This window comes from Sturnira hondurensis, unplaced genomic scaffold, assembly GCF_014824575.4.
Source record: "Sturnira hondurensis isolate 20B ecotype Veracruz unplaced genomic scaffold, ASM1482457v3 Scaffold0018525, whole genome shotgun sequence".
NCBI lineage: Eukaryota > Metazoa > Chordata > Mammalia > Chiroptera > Phyllostomidae > Sturnira > Sturnira hondurensis.
Genome location: NW_028091156.1, coordinates 2,307,382 through 2,328,884, shown reverse-complemented (window position 1 = coordinate 2,328,884; position 21,503 = coordinate 2,307,382). Strand labels below are relative to the sequence as shown.

The window sequence follows — 21,503 nt, the reverse complement described above, 5'->3', positions numbered from 1 at the left end:
TTTGGTTTTTTTTATATATATATATTTTCTATTTAATTTATTTATCTTTAGAGGGGGAGGGAAGGGGAGAAATACCAATGTACGATTGCCTCTCACAAGTCCCCTGCTGGGAACTGGCCCGCAACCCAGGCATGTGCCCTGACTGGGAATCAAACCGCGATTGTGTGGTTTGCAGGCCCATGCTCAATCCACTGAGCTACACCAGCTAGGGCAGGCTTTCTTTGTTTTTATTACCAAGGATATCCTGTAGATTTTCTTAAAATAAACAACTTTGATGACCTTCTAGAACACATCAATAAGAGTACAGCGGGCAATGTCGTGTTAATCCACTTGAAAATCTTGGAGTCTGCCAACGTCCTCTTACGCCTCTGCACATGTGATAAGGAAACATGTAGTGCAGCAGACAAACCCGGTCCTGAGCCAAGGTTCTAGGACCATGATAAAACCAAGCTACTGGGGGACCTTGGAGAACGCTGGTGGGGACATCCCCTTCTAAAGCGTGGCCTGGGCCTGCTCAGATACTTTTCATAGACTTTCTTCAGCGTGGCCGAGAACAATAATTATTTCCAAAAAAAAAAAATTACTAAATTCCGTGGAGGGAAAAAGGTCAATAAAACGTAGAGAATAAAAGAAACATAGCGCGGGCCTGCAAACCACACAATCGCGGTTCGATTCCCAATCAGGGCACATGCCTGGGTTGCAGGCCAGTTCCCGGTTCCTGGTAGGGAACGCACGAGAGGCAACCCTACATTGATATTTCACTCCCTCTCTCCTTCCCTCCCCCTCTAAAGATAAATAAATAAAAAATATAGATATATAAAAAGAAACATAGCAGTGCATTCAATCATTCATTCAACAAACCTTCATTGAGCATCTTGTATATGCCAGAGACTTAAACAGCATAAAAAACTTCAGAGAAAGCTTGTTGTTTTAATACCCTCTGTCTGATGAAAAAGGCAAAAATGACTTGCAATATACAGGGAGACACAAAAGAAGATTTTTTTGTTATCACCTGTACAAAATACAGGAAGACACAAAAGAATTTGGTCCTAGTTTTCATGAAGCTTCCATTCTAGGGGTGAAGGCAGTACTTGGGAAGCTAGAGCGTAAACAAAGATAGACTATGTCAGCTGGTGCTATGGAGAAAAAGCAGGGCGGGCCCTGGTGGGGTAGCTCGGTTGGTTAGAGCATCATCCTGATACACCACGGCTGTGGGTTCGATGCCAGGTCAGGGCACATACAAGGATCAATCAGTGAATGCGTGAATCAGTGGAGCAACAAACGGATGTCTCTCTCAGTGCAGTCAGCGTGAAAAGCCCAAGGCTGGGGAGTGGGGATCGGGGAGTCGGGATCAGGGAGTCAGGAGGCTGAAATGCAGTGACATGAGGATGATGGCCTGGGCTGTCGTCAGGGAGGAAGGCTTTAGTAATTTCATTGCTCACTCATTTAGGGGAAAGACAATGAGCTGCAAAGAAATCTAAAAACACTGTGTTGGTGGAACTATTGCAAAACTTTAAATTTGTCGTATTGTTGTCGTCTAAAGCTTCTCAAGGCACTAAAAATCTGAAATGGTGACAGCTAGGACGACTTCCCTAACTGAAGCCAGCCTGTCACTGAATGTGCGGCACCTTGGCATGGACCCCAACCAAGGAGTTAGAACCCTGCGCTTCTTCGAAGAGAGTCCAGCTGAGGTTCCGTCTCCAAGGTTCGACCCGGCTGCACCACTGTGATTTGTAGATTACAATACATCTCTCACAGAATCTACTTCTTCTGTCTTGTTCCCCTAAGGCCATGAATGGGAGAAAACGTGTATTCATTCATACATTCATTAAAAAATTTAAGCCCTGGCTGGTGTGGCTCAGTGGATTGAGCGCGGGCCTGCTAACCACACAATCGCGGTTCGATTCCCGGTAGGGGCACATGCCTGGGTTGCAGGCCAGTTCCCGGTTCCTGGTGGGGAACGCACGAGAGGCAACCATACATTGATATTTCTCTCTCTCTCTCTCCTTCCCTTCCCCTCTAGGATGGATAAATAAAATCTTTAAAAAAAATTTTTAAAAGGGGAAACCTACTAGATGCTAGGTACCTTGTTGAGTACCATGGGGTAAAGATGACAAAGACATTGTTTCTCCTTGAACAAAGCTCACAACGCAGACAGGAAGATAACATAGAAAGTAATCCGAGTACAGTGTAATAGATGCCGTAATGGATCCTTGAACCCTTTCCTATTTCCAGGCAGTAGGCTTCTCCACTATGCAAACAGCGACATCGTACATTGACTGCCTTTGTCTGGAGTGTCCCTTCTGCTAACTTGCAGCCAGCACATCAGATTCTAGCAGTGATTATGGTGTAAAAAATTTTTTTCGCATTCATCAAGCTGGAAATCTTTTGTTTCTCTTTTATATCTCAACTGTGTTCTGTTTCCTAATTATCCATGCTGATGTTTTAAAGTGAGCAGGGGAATAGATTTTATTTATTTTGTTTGCAGATGTGCCATAAAGGGTAATTAATTTTCTTCTGGTTGAAGAACATGAGAGACAGGGACTTAGGAACCCTGGGGCTGTCTGTGTAGGTTTGCCAAAACAAAATACGACTTTGAGCAAAAAGCTTATTGAAACAAACTGCATTAGGTCATTTCTAAGGGCCCTCTGACTGCGATAATCTATGATTTATACACAAAATTATACATTAGGAGGGTTAACATTTAAATCAATGACTAGCAACTCGAAAGAAAACTTTTAATGCAGTGATGAAATATAACCTATTATTTATGATGAATAAGCCATCCAAACGCTAGAGAAATATGTTCCATACTATCGCATATTGTTCTCACTTATTCAGCTTAAATAAACCATCTGATGTCCAACGAAGCATTGGCAATAGCAAATCTCTGGTAGGAGTTTAAAGTTGACTCCATGTTTTCACACATCACTGTCACAACAGATGGGGACACGGAGGCCTGTGGAGTTTCAGGTCCTTACCCATGGATGCCCAGCCAGCAAAGGGTAACGGTCCAGATCAGGACTCACATTCACATCCTCTCCCTCTGAACTCAGTGTTTTTGTTTCAACCCGCTGCTTCTGGGACAGTCTCAGGAGGATGTTGCTTTAAACCACATGCTGGAGGCGGGGGGTGGGGTGACCCTACTGCGTGGGTCAAGGCTGGTCTAGAATGGGGTGTGGCTCACCCAGGCTGATGTTCCTGGCCTGTGGTGATGGTCTGGGGGGAAGTGGAAGGCTGGCATGGAGTGGGGAACTACCGTTTCAGACCCCCGCCCCCTCCAGGAGTTGGACAATAGGCAGGTTTGACGTGTGCCAGCAAAAATAGCAAAGGAAAGAAACGACTCTAATTAAATAACATTAACGAAAGCACTTGGTTCTTAAGGACTCTGCCTACAGCTGTCATTGAGGGGCTTATTGAGATTTCTTCTCTGTAACAAATGGTTTTTAAATCAGCTGGAATTACACCCTCGTCTGCCAAACTGTTTTTCACACATCACTTCACTCTGTAATGCTTCTGCAACACGACTCCACGTCTTACAGTGTCAGTGGGATTGCATTTTACTCTTGATCTTCAAACTGAAAGACTCTTCACCTCTCTAATCTTTGAACACTGGCACGCAAAAGACAATTCTTACACCACGGTTCCGGTGTTCCCCACGACACCCTCCTTCTGAAGGATAAAGTTTCCTCTGTTTACCTGCATAGGAGATCCCTCCCCAGCCTTATTTGCTAAAGATTTATCACGCGTCTATTTTCCAAAAGCTGCTCCATTGATGAGGCGTGTGTCTTTGAGATCAAATTAATAGACTGCATAACTGATCACTGTGTTGACCACCCGGAGAATGTAAAAGCCTCCCTACTAAGCACTCTCCCTCTCCGGGGCACACCCATGACTTTCCTCTCCTTCATGTGTGTGCCCCTAATCTCTAGGGCCCTCGTCAGACCAGGAACCCAGGGAGCAATGGGCAGCGGCAGCTCCTGCCGGGCTCACCCCCCGAACCTGCCTCCAAGGCCCCGTTTCTCTGACTTCCCACTGAGCCAAAGCGCCCCTGCCTGGGCCCTCTCCTGTTGTTCGTTCTATCCTAGGCCCTCCCTAGTTTCACGGTCCCCAGCCTTAGTAAATGTACTCTCAAAATAAAAATAAAAAAATAAAATAAACGTCCCTACTACACCAAAACAAGTGTTGCTTGTTTGGAACCTGTACAGCAAGGGTGTGGTGTGTTATTCACTCTTTTAACCAAAGCACTGGATTATATTTAATATCTGGAGTTGGCAGAGTGTATTACACTTTCGTGTTCATAATCTGTCCCAAAGGTGATGAAGGGTAGTTCCCTGACTTTAAAATTAGACCCTTCAAAATAAGAGAAGGCAGGATCATAAGAACACAGACATCTGGGAGGTTACAGAGCTTTCCTTCAAAACCACTCCAAACGTAAAAGTGACAGGCCCTCTTTAAAAGTATCTTTTGTCCAGGTGGTGAGAAATGAGTCTGTGACCCAACCAATGGCAGCAAAGACATGTCTGGACCCAAACCAGAATGTGAAACTAGAATATTCCCATGACCGACTAGGACACTAAGTGCTATCATAATCAGCAATAAGATACTGAAGAAAGCGTTGTTGCTCTCTTTAATATTACACAATTTTTATTTAAAAATTCCAAACAAAACGTTTTAACTTAATTATTATGTCCTGATTGCACTGCTGAGGGATGTAGGTATTGGCCTTACCAAGCTTGGTATATCCAAAATCATTATCTCATTAGCTCATTAAAACCATTCAATAATATTTGATGAATGAACAAATAAGTGAACTGAAAATAAACCTAAACTCAAAAGTACTACCTGAGAATTACTAAAATCCTAAGGATGTAATTTTGGTTACTTTAAAGTTTTGTAGTATTTTCTTCACTAAACAGGAAGTATGTGGTCTACTCAAATAATTCGCCTCTAAACCCTAAAGATCTTCTACACTTAAACTTATTTTCAGGAGAAGAATGCGCTAGAGTACGCTGAATTGTATTCTGGACATTTCACTCAGGACAGCCCAGCTAACATCTTATTCCAATTTTCAGACATTTCTTGGTGAAACATTGACACCACGTTCCATACGCTCTTCTCTAAACCTGAAGTTTATGAAAAAACCGTACCAGAGACCAAAGAAAAGGTTAAGCTCAGAAGATGCAAAAAGAAAAAAATCCCCCCAGTTAATCATTTCAGCCATGTAGAGAGATTGTTTTGACTACTAATTGAAAATGCTTTGAAACCTTAAAGCACTACGCCAACATCACATTGAATACGGGCCGTGCGGGTTCGATGGGATTAAAATACATTCACGAGAAAAAATAAGGCTGAGAATCCATCTGATAAACGAGCCATAAGACATCTGTCACGACGAGTGACCTATCCCCTCACTGGAGTATCAGACCTAACTGTTTTCATTTCTAACACTTTCCAACTCTGCAGAGCTGACTTTTACTGCCCAGTTTCCCTGGAGGCAGGGAGCTTCAGGCAAGCCAGAGGTCTGTGACTCGTGAGCATACACTTGCACCACCAGTCACCAACAGAAGCACACAACCCTTATTCGTGCCCTAAGGAACCCGGCTTGACAATGCTCCAAGACAAGCAGGAGTCTTCAGAAACTAAAGGTTCGAAATTTAAAAATGCAATGATATAGGAGTACGTAGCTTATAGCCCTCTCTAACAGAATTTCAAGATCCCTCGTATTAATGGTTTTCTTGGGGGCTAAGCAACAGTGAAATCATAACTGTGATAGTTTTAGTTAAAATATACTATTTTTAAGAGAGAGAGAAGGGAGGGGAAAAGAGATGGAGAGAAACATTGATCAGCTGCCTCTTGCACTTGGCTCCGGTGGGGACCTAACTGGCAAACCAGGCACATACCCCCGACCAGAAATCCAATGGGGGACTTTTTGCTTTGCAGGACCTTGCAAAAGTTGGCCAACTGAGCTACAGCCGTCAGGACAAAATACACAGATTTTTTAAAAGTAACTTTGGAAGAGGAAGGTGTAAAAAAAAGAAAGAAGGAAAAAGGTAGAATGGAAAATAATTTTCAAGAAGAGATTAATTGTGGCACCATGTTTATGACGAAACATTACCGATGTTCAAAGAAAGAAAGAAAATCTGTGGCTTTTGGGAGTATCATCCATAAAAAATTTTTTTCAAGGGCATAAAGACTATATTTTAATGACAAAAAATATTTATATTACATTTCTTTAAGAACTCTAAATTTGATTTAATGTCTGTTTTTTAAAAATCAAAACAAATAATATCCATCCCCAAATATTTGTGGCAAATCATTTAACAATCCATTTTTTCATTTATGAAGCAAGGTCTTTGGCCAAGAGTATCTCTAGGGTCCCTTTTAATCTAATATTGTGTATTTTTCTTTGGGTGGTAAAATCAATAAATATATACTCATTCACTAAACAATTATTTTAGCCCTTATTTATATACTAGCCACTATGCCATCCCTGGAAATGCAGCGGGGAACAAGAAAGAAGGGACTCTTCACTCACCAAGCATATTGTCCATTGGAGAAATCACGGTTGGGGCACTGCTTATTATAACCATTAATCTCTACAAAAATGATGAAAATGGAACTGTTAGGCCAGAGGTATTGCCTCTCTGTGACATAGATAAATTTCATTTTGTTTTTGTTATTAAAACATCAAGTATTCTGCCCCCCCCCACACCCCCACACCCTGCTGCTTTGCAAAACAAACAAGATCTAATCCAGAACACTTCCGGGAGGTTCTAAATTTTCTGAAATCAGTTGGCTATTCCTCACTATCGGGATGCTGGATTGGTATTGCAATACTGCCTCTTGAATAAACATTCCAGATGGAAGCAAGAAGGTCCACACTAACCATTATCATTTTCTAGGCCTTTTACCAAAATAAGGAACGACCCCATACGTAGAAAGGAAGTGAAGTTCTGAGCTGGGTACATACCGCCCTCTAATCTTTGCAACAGCTCTGCAAGGGAAACAATTAGTAGCACCCTTTCTTTTTTGATGAGAAAACAAGCTAGAGAGTGGAGACATTTGATTGCAGTCGTGCTGCTAGAGTAGTGAAAAGAATGAAAGCCCAAGTCTGTCTGGCTCCAAAAGACCACATTCTTTTTACTAGGCAATGCTTCCTCCCGAAAAGGGAAGCTCTGAAGCCGCGTTGACCGAAGTTCATCAGGTGGAACACTAATAAGGCAGGAGCTCCCACAAGCCTAAATGGATTCGTACCATGGTCAAGTAGCTTTTGGAATGCCAAGCATGTTCAAGGCAGGGAAGTAGTACATAAAAGAAATGTTTAATTTTATTTAATCAGCTTTCCCCCAATCTTGTTTGATGATTAAACCCAGGGTGTTTTTTTTTTTTCACTTAACATTATTAGCGTCTCTTGAAAATAACTTCAATAATTTGGCATATGCTTAGTTAATGACTGAAAAGGGGAGGGATGAATGAGTTTCTTATTGGAAATTCAGCTTACAAAGCAATTCAAATGAAAAACTAGCTGTTATGAGGGAAGCATTTTAAAAAGTTGAAGATACAGTCTGTGCTCTCAGTGTAGCTGGGAGATGGGGGTCGTGGGTGGATAGAGTCAGAAGCAAAAATGGAAACAGACATAAAGTAATAGCAGATATTTTCGGTGCAAGTACTTAGTGATTAACGTGGGTGGAAGGTGAAAGGAAGATTTGGGAGAGAATGGAGGCTTGAGCTGCATTCTGAGTGGTATTAAGATTTCCATAACGGGAGAAGAGGCTGGGAGGTACAGAAAAACAAATAATACGTTTGGAGAAGAATGAAGAAATGATTTTCAGGAACTATGTAGGTAAGTAGGAAAGGCAGGGCTGATCCAGGTTATAGATAATCAAACAGAAACCATTCTGTTGGTAATAATGGGAAGGGATGATTAAAACCTGGAAGATCCATGACAAAGGTGATTAAGCTAGATATTAAGTGTGTTGAGACAAATTTTTGGATTTTACAGTTGGCTGGGCCACGACAGCCAAATTAACAGTAGATCCTCTAATCCACTTACTCTTGCTCATCTGATAACATCAGCCCAGAGAAGTCACTTAGTTTTCCTCACCTCACACAGCTCACCAGCAACATACTCGGGTTGGAAACTCAGGTCTTTGGACCACCAAGAAGTACAGGACTCACGACTTGAGCATAAAATGGTGCCAAAGAAAGTGCAGAATGGGGAGCATGGAAAGAACATAAATCAACACATTTGACTAAGGTGGTTTCTCAGTCAAATGAAAAGGTCCATTTAAAATAAACAACCAAAAATCTCTTTTACCTCCTCCTTTGCAACAACTTAGTCTAGTCAGTACCTTTTGCAAACAAGTATGTTATACTTAGAGGTTTCTGCCAGTTAAAACACAATTATAGAAAAAAATGGCATTTGTGAAAGACAGCATATCTCAAAAACATGAGAGGGTTAACAGGAAAGGAAAAGCTTTTTATTAATAAACTTTTTTTGATTAAAAAAAAATCAGCCTGCTCTGGCTGGTGTGGCCCAGTGGTTTGAGCTCCAGCCTGCAAACCAAAGTGTCACCAGCTCCATTTCCAGTCAGGGCACGTGCCTGGGTTGAGGGCCAGGACCCCAGTAGGGGGTGTGCGAGAGGCAACCACACACTGATGTCTCTCTTCCTCTCTTCCCTTCCTCTCTAAAAATAAATAAATAATCTTTAAAAAATTCTTGCAGCAAACCAGTGTGTCTGCCAGCAACCTGTTGAAAATCGCTGCTTTATTCCTTTAAAAAAATCGACCTGCTTGAATCGTCTCTACCTCACGTTATAATCCTTTTATTTGGTATTCAGTATTTACTACCACCTCTACATACCATACCTATTTGTTTGACACGTGTATGAAGCTTCAAAGATACTAACAACAACATAACAACAAAAAGGTTCCATAATACAACTCAAAGGTGACCAAAAAGGTAAGTAACACTGATTTGAAAGCACATTCGGATATCCCCGCATTAGTTTGGTGCTCACCTTCAGCACCAGAAGTAGGAGCACAGAGAAAGAACAACACCGAGGGCAAATGGGGTTGCCAGGAGGGCAAAAAATTATCACTTGTCCGCCACGAAGCGCGGCTAGACGATAATGTAGTGACTCTCCCGCCACAGACGTCGCACCGCGGGATCAAGAGGCAGGCGGGGCCCGCGCAGCGCGACTACCACTCCCGACACTGCGCAGGGCCCGCGGTCTAGTAGCCCCAGCCATTCAGCGCCCCAAGGCATTGTGGGAATCGTAGTCTTTCTTCCCCTCAGCTCGCTGGAGGCGGGCAGATTCTGTTTTATCTAAAGGACTGCCTTTCCCGACCCTACTTCCCCTTCCTCCCTTTTCTCCCCCCCACCTTCCCCTCGGAGTTTAAAAATTCCCGCGGCGCTGCACGCCTCCACTCCCAAAGCCAGAACACTCGCGAGAACTCAGGTCTCCGCGCCGCGATCTCCTTTCGGACTCCCCTCCCTCGCCGCACTGCCTCTTCCCTCCCCTCCGGGGCGTGTGGGACTCGCTGCGTCTGCCCTGGGTACTGCGCAAAGGAGGGCCGGCGCTGTCCAAGCGGAGGAGGCAGAGTCGCGTGGGGGAGGACCCGGAACCGCGGCGCGAGTAGCGTCTGCGTTTTCGTCGCTGAGCGGTCAGCCGGCCTGCAGCTGGCGCAGGCAGTCTCGGGCTCCGAGGTGGTCGGTTAGGGAGCAGGTCGGCGGAGGCCCGCGAGAAGAGGAGCCGCTTCCGCGCGGCGGAGGTGCGCGCCTCCTGCCTGTGGCGATCGTGTCTCCCGGGAGATGCTGTGACGGACCCACGCGGGAGGAGCTCACGCCTCGCGCCCCACTGGACTCGGCGGCCCCGGCGGCTCGGTCACCCGCCGTTCCCAGGTAGGTAGGGGAAAGGAAGGAGGCTGTGGGGCTCGTGCGGCGGAGGGCGGGTCTGCGCGGCCTGGGCCCGGAGCGGCTGCCGGGCTGCTCTCGCCGCGCCCTGCCCTGCCCGCGGGGCCCGCCTCGTGCCGGGCCTAGGCCGGGCTTTCACCCGCCCAACCGGCGACCGCGTCCCGGCTGCGGACCGGGCCCGAGGGGGCGAGCGCGAGCGTTGGCGGTTGCAGCACGCTTGAGACTCGGCTTATGTAAGCTGCGGTTCGGGCACATGGCGGCGGAGACGCGCTTCGGTGTTTATTCCGCGATGGCAGCCGGATCCTCACGGTTTCGCAGTTCGACCTGGACGGGATCTCCTCCCCTGGGGATCCCCGAGGGTATTTTGAGTTGGTTGTACGGTGGTCTGTACTCCACATGCTGCAGGACTTGGCTCGGGTGAGTCCAGGGCGGGGGAAAAGTTTGACTCGTGATTTAAAAGGTGCGGTGACTAGGTCCGGGGACGGAGATTTAAAACCACCGTACGTCTTGAAGTGGGTATTAACTGACTCTTGCTGTTAATAACCTGGAGAGTTAGAATAACCGTACACCTTGGAGTGGGCATTAATTTGCCCTCGATGCTGGAAACTCGAGGACAATAAGTTTTGTTAATGGTTGACTTTTGGGGGGAAGTTTATTTGTAATAGCTGTTCTTTTTTTTTTTTTTTTTGAATAGACAGTTGGAGAAATATTTGGAAGAACCTGGGTCCTTTAGGATAAAATACCAGTCTCCTGGAAACTGGAAACTTCATTTTATTCTCAAATTACCATCAGGAGCCAGGAAATTTGAATAGCCTCTATCACGAACTTTCACTGAGTGGGCCTGTGGGGAGAGAAGAAATTAGGATAGGTTTCCTTATTCTATAGTATTTAGCCAGGGATGGCAAGCCCAGCTCCCACGAGTGCTTGAGAGATGCTCCGTGTTAAGCGCTAGAAGAAGACTGCAACTTTCTATACTGTTGTTTTGATACTAATCTTTCAGTAACCTAGTACCAAAGTGTCACCAGTGTGCAGAACAGCAGTAATTATTTTTCTAAAGATTCTTAGGCGGCGATTTTGTGACAGACGCCTCTGGATTTGAGAGGGAGCCAGACCTCGTTTCTTTCTCTCCTAACCTTGAATCTTTTCGGGAAGTCTTCCCTGGGACCGCGGTCTCTGCAGCAAGGCTCTCCTGTTCAGCCCGAGCAAGTAACACACTACACTTCAGCTGCTCCAGAATGCTGCTCCTGGGCCCAGTTTCTTAACGGTGCACTTCGATGTTCCTTTGCCCATGTCTTTCAACCTGGAGTGCCACCTCTACCTTTTTCAAGATCTCAAATTTCAAATCCTTTTTAGGGTAAATACCATCTTTTCTCTCCACTCTTTCATTTCTCACTATCCCACTTCTTTCCTGGGATCTTACAACATCTATATTGAATACCTCCATTGTGACATTTATTTGCTCCGATATTCTAATGGGTACATAGATCTTCTTAAGAATGTGACTCCTTTAGTTCAGGAAGTAGGTGATCTTTCTGCCCCTACATTCCTTTTCCAGTACAATGTTTTAAAAGTACTTGGCAATTACTAAATTAAGTTGGAAAGTCACCTGCTAAAAAGTTCTAAGTTTCTGGGTTCACTGTTTACATTTAAATCATAATTCTTTTTGAGTCAAAAAGAAAATATAAATATACACATAAAATATCTTGTAGAAATGTTTGCTCAGTATAAGTTGCAGTATATAATTATTGAACAACTAGATGAACAGTTAGTTTTATATTCTGTAGTGGAATTTAGCCACATTTGAGGGTGTGTAATTTTGCTTTGCTTAAAACTGAAACTGTATACTTAAAAATAAGTTAGGCCCAATATTGAGGTTTTTTAGAGCAGTTTTAGGTTCATAGCAAAATTGAGTGGAAGGTACAGAGATTTCCATCCAGTATAGCCCATTCCCTGCTTAAAGTCCTGCATAGCTTCCCCCACCCAGTCAGAATGGGTGCTGAACCTACATCATTATGTCATTGTCCATAGTTTTCATTAGGGTGCACTCCTGTGGTGTACATTCTGTGGGTTTGGACAAGTGTATAATGGCATGCATCCGCCATTAGTGTCAAAGTAGTTTCACTGCCCATGAATCTTGTGTTCTGGCTGTTCATCTCCCCTCTCTGCTAACCCCTAGCAACCACTCACTCATCTTTTTGCTGTTTCCAGTTTTGCTTTTTTCAGTGTCATATAATTGGAATCATGCAGCGTGTAACCTTTTCAGATGGGCTTCTTTCACTTAGAGATAAGCATTTAAACAACCTCCTTGTCTTTTCGTGGCTTGCAGCTTTTTTTTTTTTTTGTAAGCACTGAATAGTCGTATGGATCATATCACTGTTTATCCATTTACTTACTGAGGGGCATGTTGGTTGTTTCCGGGTTTGGATCATTATAACGCTGTTATAAACATCCGTGTGCAAATTTTTGTGTAGACATGTTTTCAGCTCCTTTGGATAAATACCAAGGAATGCAATTGTTGGGTCATGTGGTATGAATATCTTTAGTTTTGTAAGAAACTGTCAAACTGTCTTCCAAAGTAAAGGTACCATTTTGTATTCCCACCAACAGTGAATGAGAGTTCTTGTTGCTCCACATCTTCACAGCATTTGGTATTGTCAGTATTCTGTATTTGGCTAAAATAATAGAATTCCACTCTGAGAAAATGTTTTCCTAGGCTGAGCATGGTTCCTGCAAAAGAGCGTGTACATGTTAATGACCTTCAGTTTATACGCACTGCAATTCTGCCAATACACAGGTAATACTCAGATCACCTAAGCTGTGATGTTCTGAATGTTCTTAGTTATACCGAAATTTCACTAACTGCCCAAGATTTGCTGGGATAAACTCAGTGTCACGTGAATCATTTGGCTGCTTTCGAAGATGAAGTCCAGAGAGCTCTGAAATGATTCTTTCTTGGGATGGCTGTATAGACATTGGCAATTAGCAACAGGCCCCCTGATCCTGTCTAGCACCACCAGCGATCACAAATGACACGAGAGGAATTGTTTCACTTGCTTCAGGCAAAGCAGTTCAGTTCTGCGTCTCCCACTGTGGCCGTAAGAGAAAAATCCCACTCCGGGTCCAGGACAGCCGATACAGTGTTACTGCCGGTTAGTGTCTTGTGCAGGGTCTGTCTCATCCTCAGAAACAAGGCTTTGCCTGTCCCGTGTATAGAAATTTCATCATGAAGATCCTTACACTCCACATCTTAAGAGGATTGTTTTTGTATTACTTTTTTCAGAGTCCACAGGCAACACTTTTAATTCATTCAGAGCTCCATTCATTACTTTTAAGCTTCAACCTGCAGGTCTGCTTCTGTCTCATTGCCAAAGGCCTGAGGCTGCTTGCTATCACTCCAGATGGGGACAGAAGCTGCTGTGACTTCTTGATATTGTTGTTCTGTTTTTTCTGTTGTTGTTCTGTTTGTTTTAATCCTTGCCCAAGGATATTGCTCACTGAATAGAGAGGAGAGAGAAGCTTCAATCTATTGCCTCCTGTTGTGCCCTGGCTGGGGGTGGAACCTGCAACCTTTTGGTGTAGGGATGACACTCCAGCCAACTGAGCTACCTGACCAGGGCTTGATGTTTTAACTTGCATTTCCCTCAAGACATACTATGTGGAGTATCTTTTCATGTGCTTGTTTGCTGTGTATCTTCTTTATTGAGATGTCTGTCTAAGGTCTCTGGCTGTTTTTAAATGATGTTTTCTTGCTGGATTTTAAGAATATTGAGGTTTTTTTCTTTAATTGAAATTATTACTTAATGTGTCTATTCCTGTCCCTGCTAGTATTTTGCTGTCCTAATTTACCACATGTTTATAACCTGTTCCTTGCAAGTCGTTGTGACCCTCTGGAATTCACAGGAATAAGAGATGATTTTTGCCTTTCAGAAATTCATAGTATATTAGAGAAAACAGGCAAACATAGGTAATGAATTTTAAAAACTACATTTGGGTTACTAACACAGAGATGAAAAGAAGTGATCTTAGAGAGGAGATTAAATATGAAAGGAAGCTGTATCCAGACCACACTGGGAATCTCATCTGTGTCTTGGGCTTTGGCCAGTGGAGGTGGAAGGAGGAACAGCGTAAATAAAAGCATGACAGGAGTGGGCTATAGCAAACGGAGGCAATAAGTGGTTTGGGAAGCGATGCTGTGAAGATAATCTGCGACTTCCAGGTTGTGGAGAGCCTTGATTGCCTCTGGCCAAAGATGTTCCTTTTAATATGAAGCAGGGAGTCATTGAAGAGTTTTGAGAAGGGGAGCGACAATCCATGTGCACTGTCAAGAAAATATTTAAACGTATTTACAGTGGCAGCCAGCACATTGTTCTTGCTGTGCCTATGTAGACCTTGAGAAGTTGAAACTTGGTAAGTTACTTTTTAGAGGTTGTATGTCACAAAAGCTTTTTTCTTTTGGAACTTAAAATATGAGGTTTCACTGTCATATGGCTTGCATTGTTTTCAATGAAAAGTTTCCTGCCTTTGCTATATTTGTTCCTTTGGGGGAGTGCTACATTTAAGATCTCCTTTGTCCCTTGATGTTGAAAAAATTTTGGTGGAGTTTTTCCTTGTTTCTTGTGCTTTGAGGTTCACTGATCTTTTTGGATTTGTGGCATTATAGTTGTCATCAAATTAGGGAAAAAGTTGACCATTTGTTTTTCAACTATTTCAGTCTTCTCCTTTTGGAGATTTGTGTTACAAATATTAGGGCATTCAAGGTTCTGCTACAGCTGTCTTTTTCCTTCTGGCCCCAGCCTTTTTTCTCTCTCTGATTAGTTTTAGATAGTTTTCGCTGTGGATGTTTATATTTACTACAACTTTCTATGTCTAATCTATCAGTCTCATTCAATGAATTTATCATCTCTAGAAATTTGATTTAGTGTTATTTATATCTTCCAGATCTTATTAACATGCCCATGCTTTCTTCTCTCTTGGACATAAAGTCTAGAATAACTTATTTAATTATCCTCATTTACTAATTCTAACCTATGTGTCATTTTTGGGACTGCTTCTGTTGGTTGTATTTTCTCCACTTATTATGGGTTGTTTTTCCCACTGCTTTGAGAAATCAAAGAATTGATTTGAGAGGGAGAAAGAAACATCTATTTGTTGTTGCACTTATGCATTCATTGATTCTTTTTTTTTTTTTTTAAGTTTTTAAAATTTATTTACTTTTAGAGAGAGGGGAAGGGAGGGAGAGAAGTGGGGGCCTCTTATGTGACCCCCACTGGGGACCTGGCCTGCAACCCAGGCATGTGCCCTGACTGGGAATCAAACTGCGACCCTTTGGTTTGCAGGCCTGCGCTCAATCCACTGAGCTGCACCATCCATGGCTGAGTTTTGCTCTGTTGAGTACAGAATGTTTTGGCATTTCTCTACATGTTCTTGAGCTTTGTTTTGGGATACAGCTGAGTAACTTGGACACATTTTGATTCTTTTGAGGCTTGCTTTTTGAGCTTTTCTTAGCTCTAATTCTTCTCCCTGCCACTGAAGCTGTCAATGCCTTTTTGAGTATTCTCTTCTTTGCCCCATGTCTTAGGAGGTTTCCCACTGTGGAGCTCTTCCCGGTGTGTTGTGAACTCTAGGGACTGTCCTCCTCTACTTCTCCGATGATTCATGCCTTGGCCTCTGGTAGGTTCCAGGTGGACTTGTGTTGATCATAAGGAAGATTCTGGGAACCCGCTGCAGATCTCTGGAGCTCTTTGTGTGGTCAGTTGTGGCACAGTAACCTGCCTGTGGATTCTGGCTGCCTTTGGCCGTGTGGTATTCCCAACTCAGAGACCCTGGGCTCCGGGTTTCCCTCTCTGCTCTGTGTCCTGGACACTCCATACATAGTAAATTGGGGCAGCCCTAGAGGTCATCTTATTTAAAAACATAATTTTTAAAGATTTTTGAGTTCATAATGATGAATCTAAGTTTTTTGAGGCAGTTGGTAACATTTTAATCTATAAAATAGCACTTATACACTAAACCAAAAATTAAAATTGATCTTTTGTTAACAATTTTTTTTCACGTAAACTTTTTTTGTGGGGAGGGTTTAGGTACTTGCCAATTAAAGCCTTGAATAATGAGTAAGAATGGCAAGGAAAAACAAGAAACTAGGGGTCAAAAGACCATAGACAGTCTAATGAGAGATCTGCTGTTTAACAAAGGCTGAGTCATTGGGATCATTGGGAATAGAAATGGTAGGAATTCAGTGTTTTGTGTGTGTGAGAGAGAGAGAGAGAGAACTGGGCAGTTTTTGGTGAACACATCCTACACGGTAAGGGGAGGAGAAGGAAACCATTTATTCCTGTATTGAACCAATATTTTGTACCCTCCCCATAGTGTGGAGACTACTGGGGTTAGGTGATGAGTAAGGCCCACGTGTGTCTCCTGAGAGCTTACAGTAAGGCTGGGGACACAGAGAGGCATTTGTAGTGTGGTGAGTGCCGTCCATGGTGGGGAGGTGCCAGAGACGCTGGGAACAGATAGGATTCTAGCTTAACGTGGACGCGGAGGGTGGGGGAGGGTTTGGGGGTCAAGGGAAGTTTCCTGAGGAGGCATTGTTTTAGCTAAGTCCTCAGAGTTTGGGGTGGTGTCAGGCAGCGTGATTTCTCAGACTTTGTTATTCTTTCTCAGAATTGCTCTCTTCTGTATTTTCAAAGTTTTATTCAATTTTAGTTCTGTGTTTTAAAAACTATTTGTCATCATTTTATGAAAAGGAAAAGTTTTTAAAATCCAGGTAGTATCAAAAAATGGAAAGAAACAGGTCGTCCCAAATTTGGATCACAAGAGTAAGCAGTACTGACTTTTGTGACTATTTCAGACATATCTGTGTGCAGACACTGTTTTTGAGAAAATCAATTTTGTGGGAAAAATAAAACAAAATTGAAGGCACAGCTGGTCAGGGCACATGGCTGGGTTGTGAGTTCGCATGGAGGTGCAGATAGTCAATATTTCTCACATCAGTGTTTCTTTTTCTCCCTCCCTTCCCCTTTCTCTAAAAATAAATGAGTACAACTTTTAAAAGGTGTTGTTTGTTTGGTTTTTAAGAAGGTCTTTGGAATGGCTTGCTCCACTGTTGTTTTAGCACAGGTTTCAGTGAGATAGTATTGGTTTTCCTTTGTGAGAGTGACTTGGGTTGAATGTTGCAATTGAGTCTGGGCCCTGCTGGGAAACCTTTTACCTGTTGAAGTGACCTGTGACTGGAATCACTCTCCTGCCAGGAAGATACCTTTGGATCTTTAATGCCTTTCTCCCAAGAAAGCAGCACAGTGTCCTAGATTAATAAACGGCCCTCTGCTGATGTCTGCAGTGCCTGTATTGAAGGCTTCCAGACCTAAAACTATCTTCACCCCATTATTAGCTTACTTCTTTCCAAAGTGCGGGGTGCGGGGTATTAGAATTCTCCAGGTTTTTTTTAACTCACTTTCTTCTGTATTGCTTCATGTTGTGCACATGTGTGCACATACACATGTGCACACACACTTTCTAGATATTGAAGGAGAGTGTGGGTAACATGTAAACTTCTTCCTCCACCAATATGTGACTTCCCTGCTGGAAATGAAAAGCAAATTGTACCAATAGCATTAATTGAATAGTCCATACTTCCTCTCGGATTTGAAATATCTAAACACCTTTTTATTATCTGCTGAATGTTTGTGGTTCTGTCTCTTGATTATCTGTTTCGTTCATTTGTTTGTTCGTTACTAGCATATGTCAAACTGCTTTTGAGCCTGTGCTTTACTGTTAGTGTTACGCTGGGCCGGGGGCAGCGAGGGAATTCTGAATAAAAATGGTGGGTCTTCTCCCTCTATTGTCTGTTAATTGTTGAGCGGGTACAAAGGCATATTTTTAAGTTACAAAGAATCACAATGCAGTGAATACCTATGTAGTCATCACCGAGTTTTGGAAGAAGAACTTGACTCTTACCTTGGAGTGTCGTGTATATTCCTTCTGATTCTAATTCCTTTTTTTTCCTTTCAGAAGTAAATACTGTGGATTTTGTGTTATTTTCTTGTTTCATTTGTAGTTTTGCTACATATGTTCTTTTCGTTAGGCAGTGTTTTGTTTAGATTTATAGTCTTTGTAGCTTAATAAATTACACTCATTTTAAGCGTATTTTCTGCTTTTATTGTTTAATGTTGTATTGTGATGTTCGTTCATATTGTTGCATGTAGCTGCAACATTCTCATTGCTCCTTTGACTTAAACTTTATTTCATTTTTTCCTAGAAGTTCCATTTTTTCTCAAATCCAGTTGACCACTTTTTATTTCAATTTTTAAAGGTTCTTCTTCACTAACAAGCTTAATCTTTAGGCATATTAAACATACCATTTTCTAATTATTTCAGTATCTGAAGTCTTTGACAGACTAATTTAACTAGCTGTTGATCATGATGTCCTATTCTGTTACTTTGACTGTAGGTTCATTTTCATTGGAACTTCATCTTTGAGAACTTAGATTCCAGAGACTAGTTGGTGGTTTCTTTGGCTTACGTGGAGCATTACCAGTCTGAGATTACTTGATAATAAATTCTTCATCTGAGTATTTTCAGATAACATAGCTTGAATTCTGGCCACTAATGTTATTTTTCTGAGTAGAGACTTAGAGCCAGGGTCAAATCAGGCAGCTTTATTCTTCTCTGTCCTGTACTGTGGGTGCTCTCTCTCACCTTTATGCTGACGATAGAGCCTTATGGAGTTTAATGCAGGGTGGTAGGTTGGGGAGCCTCCTCTTGACTTATTTGCATTGGCTCTGTTAACCCTAAGCTTTATTTTCTTCCTCTGTGGCCCTCAGAGTGCGGAAAACACGCTCAGGGTCGCCCCGATTGGGTTTGGTAGCTCATCTTCGAGGCTCAAGCCAGCTTGCTTGTCTTCCTACTGTCTCTTCACTTTTGGCTTTGCCGACTCATTAATTAATCACTGAAAAAAATGCTTTTATATTTTAGCCATCTTTTTTGATTGTTTACAGTGGGAGTCATTCAAGGAATCTAGTCTTCTATATAATGGAAATGAAGGATAATTAAAAATGTTTATCTATTTAAAGGCATGTATTAAACTCAGTACCTAAGGTTACTGTGGGTTTGGATATTTTTTCATGGACTTTTCCCCTTTTATCTTAGTGGTAATTTTTCTCAAATATAAGTATTTTTGGTGTGTGACGTGTTCTTCTAGAGTCAGTCATGCAATAAGATTAATTCTAGGTAATCATGTATATCCTTAGAACAACTGGTTTAATGAATCTTTACTTTCCTGAGGCTGTTTAGGAAATAACTGACTTGGGAGAGAATAATACCTCAAACCCAGAAGCACATATGTATTTCATAATCAGATTTTAGTTTTTAAAGTTTTTGTGTGTTTTTTTTATTCTGGTTAGAGATAGTGGAGATACATATCATAATAATATCTTTTAAAAATTGCAGTGGAAGTATGCGAGACTTAGCAGCACAAGTGACTGGTGACCTTCTGCAGTTCCCAGAAGTGACCATTGAAGCCCTTGGAGAAGATGAGATAACTTTAGACTCAGTACTTCGTGGGAAGTTCGCTGCAGGTAAAATGTGGCTGGAAACTTACTAATTTGATTGATTTGTAAGATACTAGTAAGCATCTATTGAGATTTCTTTACAGTGAGTGAAAAGTGGAATCTGGTTAGACTGGTCTTACTTAAATATGTTACCATCTACGACTACAGGGGAAATAGCATGTGCGTACTCCAGAACACGTTTTCAGTCACTCTCGGGGGGGCATAGTTTATTTTTCTTATTAAAAGTGCCATATACTTTATATCTTTTTGTACTGAGTGTCTACATTTGGAAAGTAGAAATGACATACAGCTGGTTTTCCTTTATAATTAGTACCTTTTGTTGCTGAGTTTGAAGTCGAACCTAAACAGTCTAATAAATAGAAAATGTCTCACTTTTAGGGCCCCAAATAAGACAAACTATTCAGAAAATCTTTCTGTCATTCCACTAATCTGAACAAGATCTTAGTATATGTTTTGGATTATATGATACAGCAGAAAACTGTACCAAAGAAGCCATTAAATTAATGGATTTCATTTTAGTGAAAGATATTGCAGCTGGCTTTTCTGAAAGTGAATATCATAGCCATCCTTCCTAGCAGGAAGACAAGCAAAGCATATTTATTGGTCACTTAGCTGTTTACAGTGCTATTCTCTTGAATATTAAAAGTAGGAACAGTATTAAATATATGCTAAGCACTGTGACAACTTTTTACTACAGTGAAGTATTAGACTTCTTTTTTTAAAATTTATTGATTATGCCATTACAGTTGTCCTATTCCCCCCCTTCATTCCCCTCCACCCTGCATCCCCCTTTACCATTCCCCCCTCCTTTCGTTTATGTCCATGTGTCACAAGTTCTTTAGATTCTCTATTTCCTATACTATTCTTGCCCTCCCCCCTATTTTCTACCTACCGTCTATGCCATTTATTTTCTGTACCTTCTCCTCCTCCCACTCCCCTGTTGCTAACCCTCCATGTGATCGCCATTTCTATGTTTCCACCCCCGATATAGCTGTCCTCTTAGTTTGCTTTTGTTTTAGGTGTGGTTGTTAATAACAGAGTTTGCTGTCCTTTCACTGTTCATATTTTTTATCTTCTTTTTCTTAGATAAGTCCCTTTAACATTTCATATAATAAGGGCTTGGTCATGATGAACTCCTTGAATTTGACCTTATCTGAGAAGCACTTCATCTGCCCTTCCATTCTAAATGAAAGCTTTGCTGGATAGAGCAATCTTGGCTGTAGGCCTTTGGATTTCATGACTTGGACTACTTCTTTCCAGCCCCTTCTTGCCTGTAAGGTCTCTTTTGAGAAATCCTCTGACAGTCTGATGGGCACTCCTTTGTAGGTGACTGTCCTCTTATCTCTTGCTGCTTCTAGAATTCTCTCCTTTATGTTAATCTTGGCTAATGTAATTATGATGTGCCTTGGTGTGTTCTTTCTTGGGTCCAACTTCTTTGGGACTCTCTGAGCTTCCTGGATTTCCTGGAAGTCTATTTCCTTTGCCAGACTGGGGAAGTTCTCCTTTATTATTTGTTCAGATAAGTTTTCCACTTGTGGCTGTTTCTTTCCCCCTTCTGGTACCCCTATAATTCGGATGTTGGAACGTTTAAAGATGTCCTGGAGGTTCCTGAGCCTCTCATTTATTTGAATTCTTGTTTCGTCTTTCTTTTCTGTTTGGTCATTTTTTTCTTCCTTCTGGTCCACTCCATTGATTTGAGTCCCAGTTTCCTTCCCCTCACTATTTGTTTCCTATGCATTTCCCTTCATTTCAATTAGTTTAGCCTTCATATGTTCCTCTAATTTGTGACTAAAATTGACCAATTTTGTGAGCATCCTGATCGCCAGTGTTTTGAACTGTGCATCTGAAAGGTTAGCTATCTCTTGGTTGCTTAGATTTATTGGCTCTGGGGCTTTGGGCTGTTCTTGAGCCATAATGTTTGGGTCTGTTCGCACCTGTTATGTATGAGGGGAAAGCCTTAGGTGTTCACCAGGGTGGGGTGACCCTGTTGTTGGGTTGTGACGCTGTATGTAGGGGCG

At 42.2% G+C, this 21,503-nt stretch overlaps 1 protein-coding gene and 1 long non-coding RNA gene across 2 annotated transcripts in view; one reads left to right on the top strand and one right to left on the bottom strand.

Moving 5' to 3' along the window:
- Positions 1–1,044: 1,044 nt before the first annotated feature.
- Positions 1,045–9,340, bottom strand: LOC119003258 (uncharacterized). Its single transcript, XR_005069916.1, has 3 exons — positions 9,024–9,340; positions 6,539–6,599; positions 1,045–1,099 (listed from the first exon to the last, which is right to left on the bottom strand). It is a non-coding gene; the product is annotated as an uncharacterized LOC119003258 (long non-coding RNA).
- A 104-nt stretch (positions 9,341–9,444) lies between these two features.
- AHCTF1 (AT-hook containing transcription factor 1) overlaps positions 9,445–21,503 on the top strand; it is a 68,046-nt gene continuing 55,987 nt past the window's right edge. Inside the window, exons 1-2 of the mRNA XM_037069517.1 lie at positions 9,445–9,907; positions 19,364–19,491. Coding sequence (XP_036925412.1) covers positions 19,371–19,491 — 121 coding nt within the window. The 5' untranslated portion in view covers positions 9,445–9,907; positions 19,364–19,370. The remainder of the gene's footprint in view (positions 9,908–19,363; positions 19,492–21,503) is intronic.